This window comes from Fusarium phalaenopsidis (genome assembly GCF_050370095.1).
Source record: "Fusarium phalaenopsidis strain FUZ10S chromosome Unknown contig_32288, whole genome shotgun sequence".
NCBI classification, from domain to species: domain Eukaryota; kingdom Fungi; phylum Ascomycota; class Sordariomycetes; order Hypocreales; family Nectriaceae; genus Fusarium; species Fusarium phalaenopsidis.
In genome coordinates, this window is record NW_028145412.1 from 994,362 (window position 1) to 1,013,472 (window position 19,111).

General features: G+C 51.4%; 6 protein-coding genes across 6 annotated transcripts; 4 read left to right on the forward strand and 2 right to left on the reverse strand.

The window, feature by feature from the left end:
- Window positions 1–439: 439 nt before the first annotated feature.
- On the reverse strand, window positions 440–2,906 carry LRP88_03896 (uncharacterized protein; the record flags this gene model as incomplete). Its single annotated transcript, XM_083240497.1, has 6 exons — window positions 440–489; window positions 547–1,965; window positions 2,036–2,194; window positions 2,243–2,252; window positions 2,360–2,409; window positions 2,465–2,906. 6 exons carry the CDS (start codon window positions 2,904–2,906, stop codon window positions 440–442), a joined length of 2,130 nt encoding a protein of 709 aa, XP_083103787.1.
- A 630-nt stretch (window positions 2,907–3,536) lies between these two features.
- Window positions 3,537–3,926, forward strand: LRP88_03897 (uncharacterized protein; the record flags this gene model as incomplete). Its single annotated transcript, XM_083240498.1, has 1 exon — window positions 3,537–3,926. One exon carries the CDS (start codon window positions 3,537–3,539, stop codon window positions 3,924–3,926), a length of 390 nt encoding a protein of 129 aa, XP_083103788.1.
- A 1,170-nt stretch (window positions 3,927–5,096) lies between these two features.
- LRP88_03898 (major facilitator superfamily domain-containing protein) lies at window positions 5,097–8,065 on the forward strand (the record flags this gene model as incomplete). The annotated part of the gene is made up of 5 exons (XM_083240499.1): window positions 5,097–5,768; window positions 5,828–6,151; window positions 6,219–6,402; window positions 6,452–6,747; window positions 7,469–8,065. 5 exons carry the CDS (start codon window positions 5,097–5,099, stop codon window positions 8,063–8,065), a joined length of 2,073 nt encoding a protein of 690 aa, XP_083103789.1.
- A 543-nt stretch (window positions 8,066–8,608) lies between these two features.
- On the reverse strand, window positions 8,609–12,417 carry LRP88_03899 (uncharacterized protein; the record flags this gene model as incomplete). Its single annotated transcript, XM_083240500.1, has 6 exons — window positions 8,609–9,386; window positions 9,514–10,273; window positions 10,347–10,507; window positions 10,948–11,008; window positions 11,200–11,291; window positions 11,348–12,417. 6 exons carry the CDS (start codon window positions 12,415–12,417, stop codon window positions 8,609–8,611), a joined length of 2,922 nt encoding a protein of 973 aa, XP_083103790.1.
- A 2,608-nt stretch (window positions 12,418–15,025) lies between these two features.
- Window positions 15,026–17,136, forward strand: LRP88_03900 (protein kinase family protein; the record flags this gene model as incomplete). Its single annotated transcript, XM_083240501.1, has 2 exons — window positions 15,026–15,157; window positions 15,217–17,136. The coding sequence occupies 2 exons, from the start codon at window positions 15,026–15,028 to the stop codon at window positions 17,134–17,136; spliced, it is 2,052 nt and encodes a 683-aa protein (XP_083103791.1).
- Window positions 17,137–17,868: 732 nt separating this feature from the next.
- LRP88_03901 (beta-lactamase-like protein) lies at window positions 17,869–18,891 on the forward strand (the record flags this gene model as incomplete). Its single annotated transcript, XM_083240502.1, has 1 exon — window positions 17,869–18,891. The coding sequence occupies one exon, from the start codon at window positions 17,869–17,871 to the stop codon at window positions 18,889–18,891; it is 1,023 nt and encodes a 340-aa protein (XP_083103792.1).
- Window positions 18,892–19,111: the final 220 nt, after the last annotated feature.

The following is a 19,111-nucleotide window of genomic DNA, read 5'->3' on the forward strand; positions in this document are numbered from 1 at the left end:
ATCAACTTGGCATAAAATTGACCCAATGGGGGCTGCGCAATGGATATGAGCAGTCACGTTGGTCTTCCTGCCCCTGCCTATGCCGATAAAGGTCATTCCAGGGCGGACTTGGAGAGATGTACAAGTTTCCGCGATAGAGAGATTCTAACAGCCTTTATTCACCATCTGATAACAGCTGCAAAACGAATGAGGGTACATGACTCAACACACTTCAGTTGGGTGATCTACAAAAGGCTACATGACACCTTGTACTAGTCATTGCAGAAGGTTAGTTAACCTCGCGAAGCACTTGTGTCTGACAGGTGGCTCCATACCCAACTCTCCTCAGAGGATGCCCTTGCCACTGTTGAAAGCCAAAAGGCACAAATCCATGACATGAATGAGACATGTCGTTCGATCAAAGGGCGCCGGAACGCTTTGGCCTCGCGTTCAAAAAAAATCAGTCCTTCTCATCAGCATCAAATCCGAGCTTGGAGATCCAAGCATCTTCTAAAACGAACACATTAGCTTTCCATCCAAGCAACGGCAAGGCAAAGCTGCACTTACCCCCGATGCCCCATCTCGAGCCTCTCGCCACAGACTTCTGCACCTGCGGCATCGCGCCGACAAACTTGTTCAATATGACACAAGCCTCATCAGGGCTGAGCGAAGAGAAAAGAGGCTCCTCATCAGGTGTTGTTACGATAGTTCGTGCACGCGTAGCCTTCACAAGAGTGTCTTCGAGGTTGGAAACGTGGCAGGCAAGTTTGCTCGTGTCGACTTCAGGTGCAGTTTTGTGAAGGAATTCCTCCATATCCACCACTTCGAGCTCGGCAGGCTGGATATCAGAACCCCTCCAGTGCTTCTGATCGACCTGGATGGTCGCCTTGGAGCGGACGAACGCGTACTTGAAACGCATGCGAGTGGTGCTAGGGCTGTCGACACCCGCGAACTCAGTGTCGCTCTTCTTAGATACAACAGCCATCCAGCTATCGGGGGTGAGATCCCGCAGCTTAGACTGTACGCCTTTGTAGGCACTGGAGTGGTACGATCCCTTTGCGATGGTATATGCCTCTGCCGGGAGTGCTGCAATCTCTGAAGATTTGTCTTCTCCAAGGGCCGAAGGTCCGCACGAGAAGCAGTGTGCACACTGGAGGCCAGTTCCGTTGTAGCTGAGCAAACACAGCACCTGGGATGCGAGATATTGGAAAAGGCCGTTGATGAATCTGGTCGGGGTCTGGGGGGCATCGCCAAGGTAGAACGACTCGAGTTGCAATTCAGAAGAGGCGACAAAGCCACTATCCTTCCCCTCATGGCTGACAAGCAGTTGCACCACTGGAAATGCCTCCAGAGTCTTGGGATGGTCTCGGTAGGGGCGCCAGATGTTCTGACGGATTCCGTTTGCGTAAAGGCCAGTGAGCGTCAGCTTCTTGGGGGCCAGAGGATGGTCTGACTCGGCAAGAGCTTCAAACAGTCGGTTGCTGGCGCCTTCATCTTCGCGGTCTGGCCGATCCAGGACCTGCAGGGTGTGGAGGCGGTCGAGAGAGGACAAGGCTGCCAAGAGCTCTGCAGGCTCACTGTTCTGCAAGGCCGTAAGGCTGATCCCTGTGGCACCCTTCAATGCGTCAGATGTGAGGGCGGCTTTGATCGTCTTGGGGTCGAGTTTCGTGAAGAGATTCCACTCCAGACAGTCCTCACCAGCGTAGGCCAGCTGGAGAAGATGGGCCGAAGCCTGCGTTGGGCCAACCTTTTCAGGGTGGGAGAGAAGGTATTCCTTGACCATCCGCTGAAAGCCAGGGAAATTTCGGACTTCATCCAAGAGGGAGGGGTCGAAATCATCGTCTGTCGATGTGAGAAGGCGGTCGAACAGTTTGGCAGCAGCCATATCTCGGAGTGACTTGGTCGTTTTCCCATCCTGGGTGTCGTGCAGCGACTCAGCTGCCTTGAGCTTGGCTTCTTCCTTCCAGCCACCCCAGGACCAAGTTCCTGGAAAGGTTAGTACAGTGTCGTAACAATGTTAAACGCAGAGGTTGTCTCTAGCCAAGCATTAACGTACGTGCAAGTGCCACCTCCTCGACAAGAGGCGTATTATCGAGCGCCTCGACAACCTCCATGTTCCGTTGTACCATCTCATCTGACTCGCTGTAGTAGCCTCTCAGGTATTCTCGTCCGGTCAAGGGAGTTTCGGTGGCGGGGTTGTCGGAAGGGTGGGCGTCTATTCACTTGTTAGGCAATCCAACTCAGCGTAGCTAGGTACGAGAACCATGGGCGAACTGGAAGACTTGTTAGCAAAGCTGATTCAAAGAAGGCAAGACAGAGTGACAACAGAGCGACGCAACATGATCCTTACTCATCAGCTGGCCTCTCTATTTGTACCTACCACACTCTGAGGGTCCTCATCACCTTCATCTGCCGTATAGATATCGCCGCCTAAAGTACCACTGTCAGTCAAGGCCGCTCGACATCAACAAAAGAGACGACTCACTGCCGAAGTTCACAAAGCAATAGCGCACATGGTCCAGATCAGTAACGTCAATCACGGTTATACCATCATTGTTGTCGCCTTGATCATAGCCCATATCGTATCGAAGCTCGTGAATGGCCTGGACTTGGCCCGTCTTGGAGTCGTAGCTAGCACCGATAGCCAGGCAAGTCGTGATGAAGGGGAAAGGGCAGGGGGTGCTTTCGGCATCTCGGTATTCTTCTGGCTCAGATGGAGGAGGAGACTTGTCCTTGAAGAAAGCAGCAGCGAGATCCAGCTCGTGCTTGAGGGCCAAACGATTGCCCGGGTCTGAAAAGATGCGGAGGAGTCGAAGGCATGAACGCAGGGCTGACACGCCGTAGAGCCACTGGTGATGGACAGCGGCGAGGGAGCGATAGTGCTTACCCACGCGGGCGATGACAAACAGCTGGTGTCTCTGGCCCATGATGAAGATGGCGACGAGAAGAACCAAATCGCTCTGCTCTTCAAATGAAGCATGAAAGACTGTGAATGTGAAGTGCCCGCGGAGCAACACAAGGTGAAGTTCAAAGGCGGCTAGCCCCACTTGGGTGAGCTAGGCATCCAAGCTGTGAAGCCACAAACAAGTAAAGCCACATACTTACCTACCCTAGCCACGTGCACAGCCACGGCGCCAAACTGCCTTCCATCCTCAAAAGTGAGCCTTCTAGAACGCCCAGCACTACGAGACTAACTGTACCCTAGCCATACCTTCGGATGTCTCAGATCTAGGCTAATAACATTGCCTATAATGCCTATGGAGACTATGACAACAAGGTCTTGTGAGGCGTCTCGAGAAATAGGGGGCTGTGCTGCGACAACCTTGTGGCTGTGCTGTGACTCTCCGACAACAACTCGAATCTGCTGCCAAGGCGAGGCCGCCAAAGACAAGACATCATGATTAAATATTAAATTGGTACCAATCATCTATTTTCCTGGCGACGGAAACTCAAACTCACACGCAAACATAAACAAAACTCTAGCACATTTCTATATCATTCATCATCAGCCAGCCTTCAGTATTCTATCACATTAACTACCTACCCTACACAACACAATGGACTACACCGGATCGTCAGGATTTCCCTACGACAACAACATGTTCCCAACGCCTTTTCTTTCCACGCCTTACTCCGACTTTGATACATCTCCTGGTCAAAGCCGCCAGTCACAATTCTCGTTCAACACTCTGACCTTGCCAGACCCAAGCACCGACCCCTTGCTAGCCGTCATGCAGCCTGCGACTCCTAGGCCCGCTCCCGAAATAGACATGGCGTCCATGTACCCCATGGGCACCAGGTATGCTCATGGTAGGTCTTTCACCAACCCCGACAGTCGGAACAACAACTGCGTCGCAACCGCTCTCGCTCGTATGGAGGGCTACGAGAACGCCGACCAGTTCCAGGAGGACATGATAGGATGGCGCTTCGGGGACCCTCAATTCTGACAAGGACGGGGAATGTCACCTGAAGACGTGGATATCTTCCGAACCGAGACGGGGCGGCAATTTAAGGAGGAGACGTTCACTCCCACGGCCACTCAGTCTGCCTACGACGTTATGAAAGCCTCGTTCAATCCCATCGGGCCCGAGTCATTGCTAGACTACACCCAGCCAGGCATGGGCCACGCCGTCAACATGTATCACGACCTCGACAGGGGAACTTCGACTATCGAGGACTTTCAACGGAGCAACTTTGGCGAGCGGATGGAGCAGCATGTACAGCATGCAACCAAGATCGACATTTGGTCTCCACAGCCCGAAACGATGGCGGAGGAACTCGAGTTGGCGAGAGAGAGAAGGATCAGAAAGGATCAACTCTGTCGTGAGGGCAAGCAGAGTGTTAGTGAATGGAGAGCCGAAAGGGGCGACACCTTACCGGGTTTTGAACCGCTTTATCATGATGTACACAGAGGGCGGCGATGGTAGGAGGTGAGAGGATTCGAGATGTTTGAGTAATTGATTAGACGACACTATTACGGTGACCATGGGCTGTTTTCTATCATGCCTTGTATGGTAAAAACTATATTTGTTACTCTTGCAAGTCGTCAAAGACATTACACCGGATATTCTCCTTTGCCCTTAAATCAATACTAGTCCGTAGTCGTTCGATATCCTATCACAAAAAAGAGCATCTACGTCAGTCACAACTGTTGATCCCTTCCCTAAACAGACGAGCACGAGTCAGGGTTCTCCATGCTCCCGCAACGACAGTGGAGCACACCAGGATCATCAAAGCCCGCTATGACCAGCGGATAACGATGGTCATAGCTGGGGAAACATACTGATTGCGGGGAACCATGAAGTCTTTATCCGACACCTATGATCATAGGACCATCTCGGGTCTACATCTGGCCCCTCCTACGCTCAGATTGCCTCGGAAGTGTTTGCGGGGTATACATGATGTTGCATTCCATGCCGATCCCAGCGTCTATTCAAGTTGCTGGTTGGTCTATCCCTTGACTTCTCCTCTGCCGATGGTATGTTTCCGTCAAGCGAGCGGATACGCTCTGACGATCTTGTGGTCGGACAGTTATATCTAGGTAGCACAACCCCTCAGTAATGTGAGCTGGTGTATTCTCAATCCTGTTCGTCTCAACTGTTACATCTTGTCATATCATGGACGCCAAAGCATCTGTCGAGCTGGAAGAAGCCAAGAGTGCTGGCGCCATCAAATCCCCTGCCAACCACGAGACGAGCATCGAAGTATGGACGGAGTGGTTTAATAACCAGAGCACAGAGTGGCAGAATGAACTTGACAAAAGAACGCTTCGCAAAGTCGACTTGCGGCTCATGCCCACACTTGTCATCATGTACTTGCTCAACTTCCTGGACCGCTCGAACCTCGCCCAGGCGCGTCAAGGCACCCTAGAGGTGGACCTTGAAATGTCTGGCACTGACTTCAACTTGGCTACATCCATCTTCTTTGTCGGCTATCTGCTGATGCAGCTGCCCTCCAACTTACTTCTTACTCGCGTACGACCCTCTTTGTACCTCAGTGCCTCTTGCTGCCTATGGGGCGTTGTGTCGACGTGTAATGCCGCTGCGCACTCCTTCACGCACCTTGTTGTCATTCGATTCTTCCTTGGCTTTGTTGAGGCTCCCTTCTTCCCCGGCGCCATCTTTCTCATGAGTTCCTGGTACACTCGTGCTGAGCTTATTCGCCGCGTGGCTTGGCTTTATGCTGGAAATGCCTTGGCCAACATGTTTGGCGGCCTGCTGGGTGCGGCCATTCTTGGTGGGCTTGAAGGATCAAAGGGAATCGAAGGATGGAGATGGTTGTTCATCATTGTAAGCCTTCCTGCCTCTATATAAAGGACCACTCTACTCACATAGCTTGAACCCGTTAGGAGGGCGTCGCAGCGATCGCCTTTGCCATGCTCGCCGCCTTCATCCTTCCCGACTACCCCCACACCACCAAATGGTTGACCCAAGAGGAACGTGCCTTTGCTGCCTGGAGACTCGCCCAGGACATCAGCGAGGTCGATACATATGGGGAACAAACCGTGTGGGATGGCGTTAAGATGGCCGTCCGTGACTACCGCGTATACGTCTTCGTCCTCATCCAACATGTTAGTTTGCTGTCGCAGACTTTCCAATACTTCTTCCCCACAATTGTTGGCACGCTTGGTTATGGCCGTATCGTCACACTTTGGCTTACGGCTCCAGCTTGGGTATGTGTTTGATCTGTTTCTTTTATGGGTCGCCTGTTTTCGTGTTTGTTTGCTGACAGCCAAATAGTTTGCCACTTTCCTTCTCTCCATCTGTGTAACCTTGAGCTCCGCAAAGACAAACGACAGATCCTTACACATTGTTTGTCTCATGCTACTGGCTGCCGTCGGAAACGCGATTGCTGCCGGGACCACTGTTGTTGGAGCTCGCTTCTTTGCCATGTTTCTCATGCCGATGGGCGCTGTGTCCTCCTGTAGGTTTACTTGTCCAACCTCGCCTCGACCATTCACTAATCCCCCCAGACCAAATCATTGTATCGTGGGTAGCAAATTCCTTTCCCCGTCCGCTTGTCAAACGTTCAGCCGCAATTGCCATCTGCAACATGATTGGCAACACTGCAACCATCTACGGATCATACCTTTATCCCAGTAGTGACAGTCCTCAATATCGACCTGGAGGTAGTGCCAACGCTGCCATTTGTGTTGTCGTCGCTCTGCTCGCCCTTTTGCTACGCTACATCCACAAGTGGGAAAATAAGAAGCTTGAGCGAGCTGAAGGTGGGCAGGATAAGGAGACCGGGGCCGGCAGTATAACCAACGTTGGGTCAAACCGTCAGCTTCCCCAGCCGGGGTTTAGATATATCTATTAAGCTACTCAGGAGGGCCAGTATACATCCACCATGGTTATTACCTTTCAAACAAACTCCGTGTTTTCTCATTAGCTCTCCTATAGTATTGGAAAATGGCAGCAGGAACGTAGTGAATCACGGGACCAAACACACAACGGCCTCTCCCGCAAATGTAGTCATGGTGACGCGGAGTCGCGGTCGGCCTCCCTGTGTCACCTAAGAGTTTTCAAAGGCAGCCCACATCTCCGACCCCTCCATGCTTTTCTCACTCCTATCCTCTTTCTTCTACCAATGCCCAAGACGTGCGGCAAGAATGGCAATGGCATCCATTATTCCCACCACGCGCCCGAGGGCACCCCCAACCCTTCTATCCATCCCACTGGAGATCCGTCTGCACATTTTTCACTTCTGCATCCCCCAAAACCTCTGTTTCGACTGCTCCTGGCCTCTTCGCCCGCAAAACCGCCCTAGCGATTGGCGTGATGTGGTCGCGTTTGACGACGAGGAGATAATCGAATCGTGGGACTCCTCCTCCTCCGCATCTTTGGACCCCGAAGAGCATACCGACGACGAACCGCCCTATGATCCGTGTGGGCTTGATGATTATTGCCGCCAGTCTCGGCGTCATCGTCCACAAAGCCTCACATCTGGCCCCAGCGCTTTTCCTGGGCTACTTCTCGTTTGCCATCAGATTACTGATGAGGTGACGCCATTGCTGTACGGAGGTAACACTTTCATATTCAATGATCAACATGATGCTCGGTTCAATATTTTGCTCGGATTCAACTCGGGAACAGAGAAGCTTATCCGGAAAATGATTCTGATCCTGCGGCCTAGCGGAAGTGCCCAAGGTTTTCCGCTGGACACTAGTATCTGGGATAGCATCTTCAGCAACGTTCTCATACTGGGTGTCATTATCCCGAAGTGGGGGCCTGGCTATAGTGATGAGTTTGGCGTAATATACCCACGCGAAGGTGTGGTTAAATGGACCACCTGGTTGACATCGATCCTCCAGTATCTGGACCGGGCTCTTCCCAAGACGACTAAAGTCGTGATGGATACGAACGAGGAAGAAACCACGGATCAGGTAGCGAAGCAGGAGATGTCTGGGCGCTGTATCTTCCAGCGACTGCGTGCTGGCGATGGCATCTTCAGAAGGGGGGAGTTCGCCATCAGGACAAAGCGATTGGATGAGTCGGACTATGACGACTATGACTACGACGACTATCCGACTAGTTGTAGGGACATCATCGATGATTGCGACTACTACCTGTACTATTCCGACTGAAAGTGGAAAGGTTGATGATTCATGGTAGATTGACGGCGGGCTCTTCAAGGATTGTGGTGGAGGGCATGAAATAACAGTCGATAGTGAGCTGACCTGGGTAATGAGAAAGTCCACCCCAGCGAGAGGCTGATGGGGGATAGATGGAAGGGAGAAAAGCGTCCTAATTCCGGCTTGGTCTTCACAGTTGTTCATTTCTGAAGAGGCTTGATCAAATGTAAATCACTTAAGACCAAGGTATCTTACACCTCCTAACCATCCATTGACTCTGCCTGTTTTGTAAGTTCTGAACCTGCAAGACCGACTATCATGATTATTACCTCGAGTCTCTGAGATTGCTTTGCTCTAAGGAGTGTTTATTTTGCGGGCGTTCGTCTTTGAGCCCTGACGTTTCCCCAAAGTAGCAGTTATACTCCTCACAGCCTTCCCACATCATCTCAGTATCGCCAGTAGATTCAAAAGTTCAATAAAAAGGTTTATAAAAAAAAGGTTACAGCGGATCCCGTTGTATAGCATTCTAGTAAAGGATCCATCAGATTCTCAAGATCACCTGACCACACCCCCCTGGCCACTCTGTCCAAGCTCAATATACTTCCCCAGCATAGACCCAACCCCGAGCCGCGTAAACAGCTTTTGACTTGAAGATACAATCTCCGGCGTGCCACTGACAAGGAGGACGTAATACCTCTTCTCCTCGACCGGCTTCTGCCCCTTCTCTTGGGCCACCACAACGCACATAGGTCGCTGGCCGTCCGAACTCGCCTTGCGCTCCGGTGTGTCATAGACGAGATCGACCTCACCGGGTTGGCGTCTTGCAACATTGAAGTGTCGCGCTACCACTCTAAGATGACGCGGGTTGCGAGAGTTGTCGCTACCGCCTGGTGTAACTGACCATGGCGGCTCAACTTCTCTCTTTTCCCACTCAACCTGTTGGAATGGAGGATTAATGTAATCAATGGCCCCTTTGAAGGCCATCCATGACCATGTGGGTGGTGCGCGCTCGGGGTGCTCGGAGAAGTCGATAGGCTCCATAGCATCTTCCATGGTCTCCTCGTCTGTGCTCCTCTGCCAAAGAAGACTCCGATGCAGCAGTCCATGGCCAGGCCCATCATCAAAGATGCCGAAACCGCCCTGCCTGCAATACGCCCGGCGGAGTCGGCTTTCCAGGCCAGCAATGGCAACTGGACGATCTTGAATATGACTGAATTCGAGTCGCGAGTATCGCCGGTACAAGTCTTGAAAGTAGCGGATCTTCAGACCCCTAGAAGTCGTCCTCAACGCCTTGTCAGGAAATCTGGCGTCACCGAGGAGATCTTCCATATTGCTAAGGACGCAGAGTTAGTGGCCAGGTCCAAGATGAAGTGAGGTGAAAGTAGTAACTAAAAAAGACAACATACTTTTGGGTTCTTGCCAGAGTCTCGCATCTTACCCCCTGTCCACATTCGAAATACGTCTGCGTATCGGCAAAGTAGACGGTCCGTCGTGCCAAAGCACGTTCCTGGAGTACCCAGCCGCGACGATTCAGAGCACCGTCCAGCACCTGGCGGCCGAAGTCATCGATAGCCTCGCAAATGTAGAGGGTATCTCCACGTCCACTAGCCGAGCCAGCCTGGTGGGTGGCTAGAGACCTCCGTTGTGGACGTTCCCTGAGGAACCCTTCGCGTTGATTTGAAGCCCGGCTGGCTGCAATGACGCAGTATGCGCAGCTGAAGACATCCTCCATCCGCTTAGCTTCAGTGCCAAAGTCGCCATCGTCGCCCTGGATGATGCAGAGAGAGTCAATCCAGAGATATCGGACCCCCAATCGGCGGGTGGTTTGGATGGCGTCTCGGAATGTCTGGGGCACTTGATCGAAGGGAATAGACGTCTTGAAAGATTCTAGATCGTGTCCCATGCCGCCCGCATCCGTCATCCGGGTACAAAATGGGCGATGCTTGTTTGTGTCGCCCCAGCGGTGGGAGAGAGCAATATATTTGCTGTTGTGTGCCACCTCACCATCGCGCGTCTCGACTAAGCGCAAAAGTGGGCACTCCAGACTTCCAAGATCAATTAGCCTTGTTGGGAGTCTGGGCTCATGTGCCAATTGGCAGTGTCCATGGTGCTCGTCGCAGTCTTGAAGCCATTGCCGAATGATCTGAAAGAACTGATCGGAACCAGGCTGGGGCAGTTCCGGGAGCCCAATCTGGAACCCTGAGATCGCATTTAGGTCACCTAAGAGATCAAAGTGTTCAGCATATTCCTCATCCCGCAGTATTTCCAAGAAGCGCGTGCGTGAGCAACTTACGTGGGAGCGTGAGCATCGAAAGAATAGGCAGAGCTCGAGGCCCAACTGCCTTAATAACCGAGTCAGTCCGCTCAAGTCGGACGATGGTTCCGCGCTTTTCGACCTCAAAAGCACGACACCAAGTATCATAGAACAGCTCGCAGAGTTCACATGACTTTGAACTGTCTTTCAGCTTGTCTAAGCTCTCCTCAAGATAGAAGCTGGGATTGGCGAAGTCAAGGTCCCTGCATCCATCGCAGAGCCTGGCCGAGGTTGAAGAACGGGGCATCAGGTTATCAAGGCCGACTGAACGCACAAGCCGCTGTACAAATATGTTGTCGACGGGAAATTCCCAACCTTCGAGCTATCCATGGCAAATGGTGAGGAAGTTTCTTTGTTTCAACCACTAGGTAGGCAAAGGGTGCTCACCGGCTAACGAAAACGTGATCAGTATTGCTTTATTGATATTGACAATGTTGGGAAGGGCTTACAGGCTATTAGTTAGGCATGTTAACATCACAGTCCATATGCTGAACCTTCAAGTGATACGTACCAGCTACAACTCGTCATCCAAGATTGGCTAGCGGAACGGAATAGGATAGCAACATGCTTGGAGACTTACTGACTGCCAAAGTCAATAAAACCTCCAAACCGACGAACTAGGTGGTCTATTATCTTACGTACTATAGAGAAGTCAGCAAGTTAACAGAAGGTCGGACAAGGCAGGGGTTAACAGACGTCCTATGTGCAGTGCTGAGTTACTTGAGCTGTTCAAAGTGCAGTTCTATTTCCCAACCATGAGATTGAGAACCTACATTCTGTGTTGCTGTCAGAACCATGGCTGATGGATATGGAATCCATCCCCTTGACTTACTCTCACGCTTGACATTGGAGGTGCCAGATCTCCCTGCTGACCCCTCGTTGCCCCGTGATTCAATGCCCCAGGTTGAAGACCAGGCTTGAAGTCTGGTACATTGGGAGTCGATTTGAGGTCTCTACTCGTCAGCAAATACTCATCAGACCTCGTTACCTTGTTCAAGATGTTCTGGATGGCTTTCTCCAAATCCCTGGAGGTAGCTCTGTATGCAATTGCTCCATCCGGCCTCATGCTCGGCAGATCAGACTGGATCCCCCGAGCTCTGTGGCTTTGCAGAGTCGTTGGTCGATGAGGTGGTAGGTGAACCACAAGGAGCCTGTCTTTCACCAGCTTGAGCAGGTCGTTGATGGCCGAGTCGCGCTGACATATCGGATGATTTTTCCGGATGAATGTTATCCAATGGTCAACAGCTTGGTGGAGTGTAGGACCCTGGCCAGAACCAGTCAAGGTGTAGTAGGGGCCATAGTCACGGCCGCTCCTCTTCAGATTCTCGTAGAACCTCTTCAGCTCTTCACTCCCGTAGAGGATCCAAATAACCCATTCCAACGTTATGCATCCCATAGACCAGATGTCGTATTGACGCGAGCGAGGCTGGTTTCCTAGCGCTGTCTCTGCTTCCGGAGCCTCGTAGAGAATGGTTCCATACCTCGTCGAGGTAGCCTTGGATCGGTCTTGGGTGGCGATGACATGACGCTTTGCAAGACCTAGGTCGGCGATTTTGAGGCATCCACTTCTTTTGTCGTCTAAGAACCATAGCAAGTTCTCGGGTTTGAGATCGCCGTGTCTTATAGAACCATCCTGAGTCATGTGACCATACTCACCCATGATGCCGTTCACGTCCGAGTCGGAGGAATCCCCCATGAGTGAGTCAGAGGGATCTTCCCCATCGTGGGCGTGACTGAAGTAATGGAGATGGCAGAGAGCGCCGGCTAGGCCTTTCAGCTGGATGAGAGCCTCCATGATGTTGGCCTTGTCAGGGTCTTGGCGAGGTTTCCTTTCCCAGTACTCTTTGAGATTTCCTCCTTGAGCCCAAGGGAAAAGAAGATAGCGGCTTCTACCTCTCTCGATGGCAGCGATGCAGTGGATGAGGTGCGCATTCTTACGGGCTTTAATGATCTCCAAAGCCCGTACCTCATTAGGCCACGCATCGTTGATCGCCTTCTGCTCCTCTTTACTCCCACTAATGTTGATCTGTTTGACGGCAATCTGGGACATCCCATTCAGAAGTCAGTAAAGGAGGGAACGACAAGCTTCCATGGCGATGATTATGGAGACGGTTCTTACCTCTCTAGTTTGGTGCTCGATAGGATAGATATGCGAGGGGTGTATTTTGACCCGATAAACACAGCCAAATGCCCCTGCTTTGACGTCATGGCCAACCAGGGTGAAAGGGAGAATCTGCTCCCGTTGGAGATGGTATGTGAACTGGTTTGGAGAAATGACGGGAACCGCAAACATCCACTGGGACCGCTGGAAGTAAAAATTCATCGTACTGTCCCAGATGGCTTGGCACCTTCTCTCTTCATCCCCCGTCGGGGTAATGCTGAAGAATTTGACTTGATGAGTCAAGGGGAGCTGGTCATCTCGCAGTCCGAGTTTCTGAAATAGTTTCATGGATGTGTGTTTCTGGGAACAGGAATCAATCCCAGGTACCCGACTGTGGGCCATGATGAGAAAGAGGGAACAAGCGTGGATCTGAATCCACTCCACAAAATTCAGGTCGTCATTTGTCAACTCCTCTCCAGGTAGCCACAGCTCCTCGATGATTGTGTCTCGGTCGACAATGGCTGTAATGGTATTCCGGGGGACGAAGCTGCTTGGATTGGCGTCGGGAGGGAAACAGGCTTCCTCGAGCCCCATAAGCACCCGCAAAAATAAAGGGGTGCGGCCGGCGGGTGCTACCGATATATGACTAGAGGCATTCTGTTCTGGGCTGCGGAAGTCGGGGCTTAGGGACATGACCAGGTTGAAGTTATGTCTGTCCTTGGTTGGATCCTCTAGTTGGGCGCTTGGATTGAAAAGCGAGAGAACTAGTGAAGAACTAAAGATCTGGCGCAAGGAAGACGTGTCACGCTTCTGCAGGAAACAGAGAGAGCAGGTGATAAATGACTTCTCTTGAACTCGGACAGATATTGATCTCATAATTTAAACCTCTCATTGCCCAGAAGCATTACCCCGCGTATCGATACGACCGGCGATGCCGGTCCGGTGTGATGTGACAGTGGCTTGACAGCTCTGCCAATAGCCAGTAGATGTTGAGCGACAAGGCTCGGCCCTTCAAGCGCCAATTCCCGCAACTGTTGCGATGCGATCAGGCTCTGACTAGATAAGGGAAAAAACAGATCACAAGGTAGTCAGCCGAGCCCAAAGTGCAACCGCCCAGCATGCCGCTGATGTCTCGGTTAGGTGGGAACCGGCAAGTTTGCCACCGGATGAATGAGGGTGCCTGTGTTATGAGACTCGACGGCATTGGGCAATTTCACTCTGTTATAGAGTTAGTGGAAAGATCTGCATGAAGGCGGGATGAACGGACAAAAGAGAGTCTTCGTGGCGCTTGGATCGAGTAGCTGTTGTGCATCATCTTGTAAGCCTCGTCAGTATTCTACTATTCGTTCAACCTCGATCAAGGTGGTAGCCTAGACTACTCATTACCTGCACTTGATACTGGCTCGCGAACTTGACTCGAAGCATTGTTACGAGCTTGATGGGATCCATGTTTCTCCCTTCAATGTTTTGCCTGGCAGGAAGGGGTGGCGAAGAGATGAAGAGCTCCTGGGGCTCATCCACGTGGGTTTCAACCATCTGCCGGCTCATAATGCCACAAGGAGTTGGAAAGAGTAACGGGTTCTGTTGTTTTCACCTCGGTCTCGTTGAGGCAAAGAGGCTTCCCACTCTGGGGACTTGACGGAAGACAATGAGGATGCTAATGTCACCCAAGGACGATGAACTGGCTGGAAATGGGGGTCTTTAAAGAGAAACTTCTATGATATCACACGAGTGTGTTCTAGGACTTTATGTCGTCAAGGTGACCCAAACCCAAAACACAAGGACTTCTCTCTTTCTGACCACGGCGTCGGATCGCTTCGCCTGCTTTGGCCGAGCGAGTCCACAGCCTGATGTGCCAAGATGGCAATGCTTTTTCCAGTTTCTAAGCGACATGAGAGATTGGCTTGAAGCCAGCTTCCCAATTGGTCGACCAGCATTGACCGAAATAGCCACCGGGGGGTCAGCAGAGCCTGATCTGCCTCGGAAGAGGTTCAGAGGGGGTCAGCCGGTCTGGGCCCAGGAGGCCAACCGCCCGGTGACGGGTCGAATGTCTTGGCAGTGTTGGCAGACATCTATTGGGCTGGAGCTGCTACATTGCTTGCACTTTCAGTGCTGCGCCGAGGGCTGAAAATCACATGTGCAAGCAGTTAACTTACCAAGTAGCGGCCTCCCTCTGGCTCGCTCTCACACCAACATTGACACTGCGATTTGAAGGCGCTTAGAGGTCTGTGGGCTTTGCACTGGCCTCTCCTCTCCTTTTCAGGCTATATAGATGTCTTTCAAATTACCAGTTTCTGTGTGTTCTTGCTCTATCCAACTTCAAAGGTAGTTGGTCAGCACTTGATACATCCACGTTGTATTTTCTTTTCCCACATCTGCCTCGTTTTCAATCTTCACTATTACTCTATCAAATCACACATTACCAATGAAGTCGACTTCGTCAGCACCCAGGCCTCAAGCCTCAATATCAGGCCTCAGAGAACCAAAAAGAGAGCATGCCAACTCACTAAGCCATGCATTGACTCCTCCGTCAACACAGCATAACCAATCCCCCTACATGGCCGCAGAACATGAACCTCAGTCGTTTGGCCCTCCTTCGCCGTATCCATGGCCGGGAAATTACCAGCCTTCGTCTTCTGACGTGCGTAAACGGCGGATTGAGGAGCCCAATGACACTCTGATGGCAGATGTAAGTTTAGATCAACCAACCACATGTTCCAAGCACCAACTAACATTTTTCTTCTGAAGACAGGGTATATCTCAGAGAACCAACAGGCGCATGAAGAATCCTTCCCTATGGGTGTGAGAGGTGCCAGCATTGCGAATGACTTTTCCCAGCCAGGCAAGCTTCAGCGCCTGACGCCAACTAAAACTCTAAGCATCGTCTCAGATGCGGGAAATCAGCAATACAAGGACCACAAGGCCAACAAGGAGCGGGGAAGTCACCATGAGAATGCCAGGGACACTGCCCTCACACCTTCGATCCCACCTGGCCCAGGCCCAGGCCAAACCCGTTCTTCTCAGAAATCGCCTCGCTCGAAGTTTCAACTCCAACGTGAACTTCGTATGGCGTGTCAAGAGATCAAAAGTCCTATGCATAATGGACAAAAAAGACACTTCCTACCAAAAGAAAAGCTCGACGAGCTCATCAACGAAGCATCGGTAACCCGCGAGTTGGCTACGCGGCTACCTAGTGGCGGTCGCCGTGACTACGCGCAGCTGGAGAGTGTTGCCAAAGCGGTTTGCACCGAAGAAGAGGCGAAACTTGATGATGGAAAATTCAAGACCCGATCCTATCGCCAGATCTTTGCAATCTTGGTCTTCATCGGCGAGTCTGCAAGCATTCAGCTGTTCATGGAGCATTGCGTCAGCGACCTCGATCTGCCGCTGATAGAGGATTCAGCTCCCGAAGACCAGTACTGGAACGAGTTATATCGGGGCAACGCAGATGGGGAGGCCCAAGGAGAACCATTGGAGTGCACTCAAGACTGGAGCCCAGAAAACAAGAAACTATTTTGCGAGTATCAGTGGATGATGCTGGCGCCTTTCTTCTCTCTTGGGACCTACAACCATGTCAAACACTATAAGTTGAAGGACCAGCATCTTCTCCCTTTTATTGAGGGGGAGCAGATCTCTAGTCCAGAGTCAATGAGGAGCCAGTCTACCGAGAGGGCGGGGGGATTCTCGCAAGTGTTCCGGGTCTGGATTCATCCCGATCATCACAATTTCCACGATTGTGGGCCAGACCCCCAGCGCGGCTTTGCCATCAAGCAACTGCGGAAAACGGACGAAAATGTCTTCAAGAAGGAGGTTGACATGCTAAAGAAATTTAGCGGTGATGGGTCCCACGACCATGTCGTCTCTGTCCTTGCGACCTACGAGCAATTCGGCACATATCACTTGATATTCCACTGGGCTGATGGGGACCTGTTCCGTTATTGGAACCAGATATGCCCCGCTCCTACGTTTGACTATAATACTGTGCTCTGGATGGCCGAGCAGCTCTGTGGCTTGGCTGATGGCCTGCTCCGCTTCCACAGACACTACACAGACCAGGACCATGATCCGAACGACCAAATGGAGGACAGGAATATTCATGAAACAGCACGACCAATGAAGCGAACTCGGTTCAGCAATCCGGAACCTTCTCCCGCACAGGTTGCCAGAAGCTCCGAGTCAGGCCACAGAGACAAGAGGGAAAAGTACGGCCGCCACGGGGATCTCAAGCCAGAAAACATCCTCTTATTTCCATCTCCAAAGGACAATCCAGGGGTTCTCAAGATCTCTGATCTGGGCCAAGCGGAGCTCCACTCGACCTGTAGCAAGACGCGCCGGGAGAGCAGGGGCGTCAACACGTTGACCTACCGCCCACCCGAGAGCGATATCGAGCCCCATTTGATCAGCCGAGCGAGCGACATATGGTCCTTGGGCTGCATTTTCCTCGAATTTGTGACGTGGATGCTCGGCGGCATGACACATGTGGACAAGTTCAAGCGGAAACGGATGTCCCGCGACCTGTATCTCCACATGGACTCTGACACCTTCTACCAGCTTGAGAGGATTGACAACTTCCAACATGTCGGCGCAAAGTTGAAGGACTCTGTCACCGAGGCAAGTTTCAGAATCACGAGGAGTTTCATTTACATCAAGGCTAACACGACTTCTTAGCATATCGACGAGTTGCATTCGCTCTCGAAATGCACCGAGTACTTCAAAGTCGTTCTTGATCTGATTAGAAACGACATGCTTGTTGTTGAACCCACTCAGAACTCCTCCATTCAGAGTCGAAGGCGGACTTGTGGAGAGATACGCAGCTGTCTCGAACGAGCCTATAAGAAGTGTCAAGCCCACAGGATCTATGCCGTCGGGGGCTAAAGAGCGCATGATTCTGGATAGATAGGATCATGTACAATACTAATTACATTAATCACCTGTACCATGGAACTACCTACTTTTACCCTACCATGTCTGACCCAGTTCTTCAGGTATTAAAGAGGTTCCAGTGCAGTCTTGTTTTTAAATGGCATTTCTGCCGTACACGAGATCAAAGAACACACTGATAAACACATGGCAGCATTAAAACCCAATGCTGTTGGGTTCCAGTGTATCTGCATCCATCACGAGGCTCTGGGGCGTAAGCTTTGACTTTTGCCTACTTATAAAGGGATTATAGTGAGAATTAGACTTATTTCCCCGTCAATATCTACCCCATTTACTAGTCTATTCATTAAGATTTAGGGTTATTTGATCCGTTTATGGGGTAAGAAAATCCGACTCTGGGATTATAATCCGTCTCTGGGGTTGCAATATCCGCTTCAGATGGATACCTATAAAAGTGACGATCCCCTCACCGCATCTAGCCAAACGGTTCGAGGTCAGTACATCCTCTCAGATTACATTATGCATCTCTTTTGGAACATGAATCTGTGGAAGGCCGTGATCTGCCTTTCTTTTCTTCCCACGGCACTGGGGCAGAGCAACCTAACTGACTTTTCAACATGGTTCAATGTCACCGAGTTCCCCAACCCCCAGGTCGCCAACGTTGCACGCCTTCAGGCAGAAGCCCATGATCTTGCTGAGGGAAGACTCTGGTATGACTACGTCCATCGATGCGTCAACGCCCAGAAATACCCGACGATCTCCAACAACGTCCAGACTCCTGGCTGGGTCACCCCTGCGCGGGCTTTCGACTCCCTCTTCTTTGTTGGGTACTCATTCGTGTCATCCTGGGCTATCGATACAGGTGACGGAATCATCCTGATTGATGCGCTCAACAACGCTGAGGAGGCCGAGAAGGTTATCATTCCGGGACTAAAGGCCTTTGGGTATACTGCCCGTGACATCAAAGCTCTGGTCATTACTCACGAGCATTTCGACCACTACGGCGGAGCTTCTTGGTTCCAGGATACGTTCAATACTCCTATCTACGCGTCCAGTGCGGCATGGGCTGGCATGAAGAAACTTGAAGGCACCCCGACCCTTGACAAAATTCTTGACGAGGGTGACGTCTTGGAGATCGGCAATACCACGTTGCGCGCCTTTTCGACTCCAGGTCACACGCCGGGCACCATCTCTCTGATATTTCCTGTGTATGACCGTGGCCAAAAGCACATTGCAGGATTGTACGGCGGTGGAGGCATCCCCAGCAAGGCAGAGGACAAGACTACCCAAATCAAGTCGTTTCTAAGGTTCAGCCGCCTAGCCAAGAAAGCCGGCGTGGATGTCCTGCTGAGCAACCACCAAACACAGGATCACACTCTGCAAAATTTGGATGTTCTGGCAAATCGACAGTGCTCGGGCAAGAAATTCAGCTTGCCAAACCCGTTTGTTGTGGGAAATAAGCAATATGTTCGGTACTTGGAGTTGATGGCCAAGTGTGTCGAGTTGCAGGCGGCGAGACAGGGTCAGAGTCTTGCTATTTAATCGATAAACTGGCCCATATACGCCATCATGCAGTTGATCAATGGAATTCTGTCGTCCCAAAGGCCCTAGGCTCAAGCGGTGATGCATTAATGCTGCTGGAAACCATTGTCATAAGAGGGTGTGATTCTCTTCAAGTTAACACTTCCGCGCCTTTTAGTGAGGGATATTGAATGCGATGACTACGTAACAACCAGGTATCCGGCCTAACCGCAATGTTAAC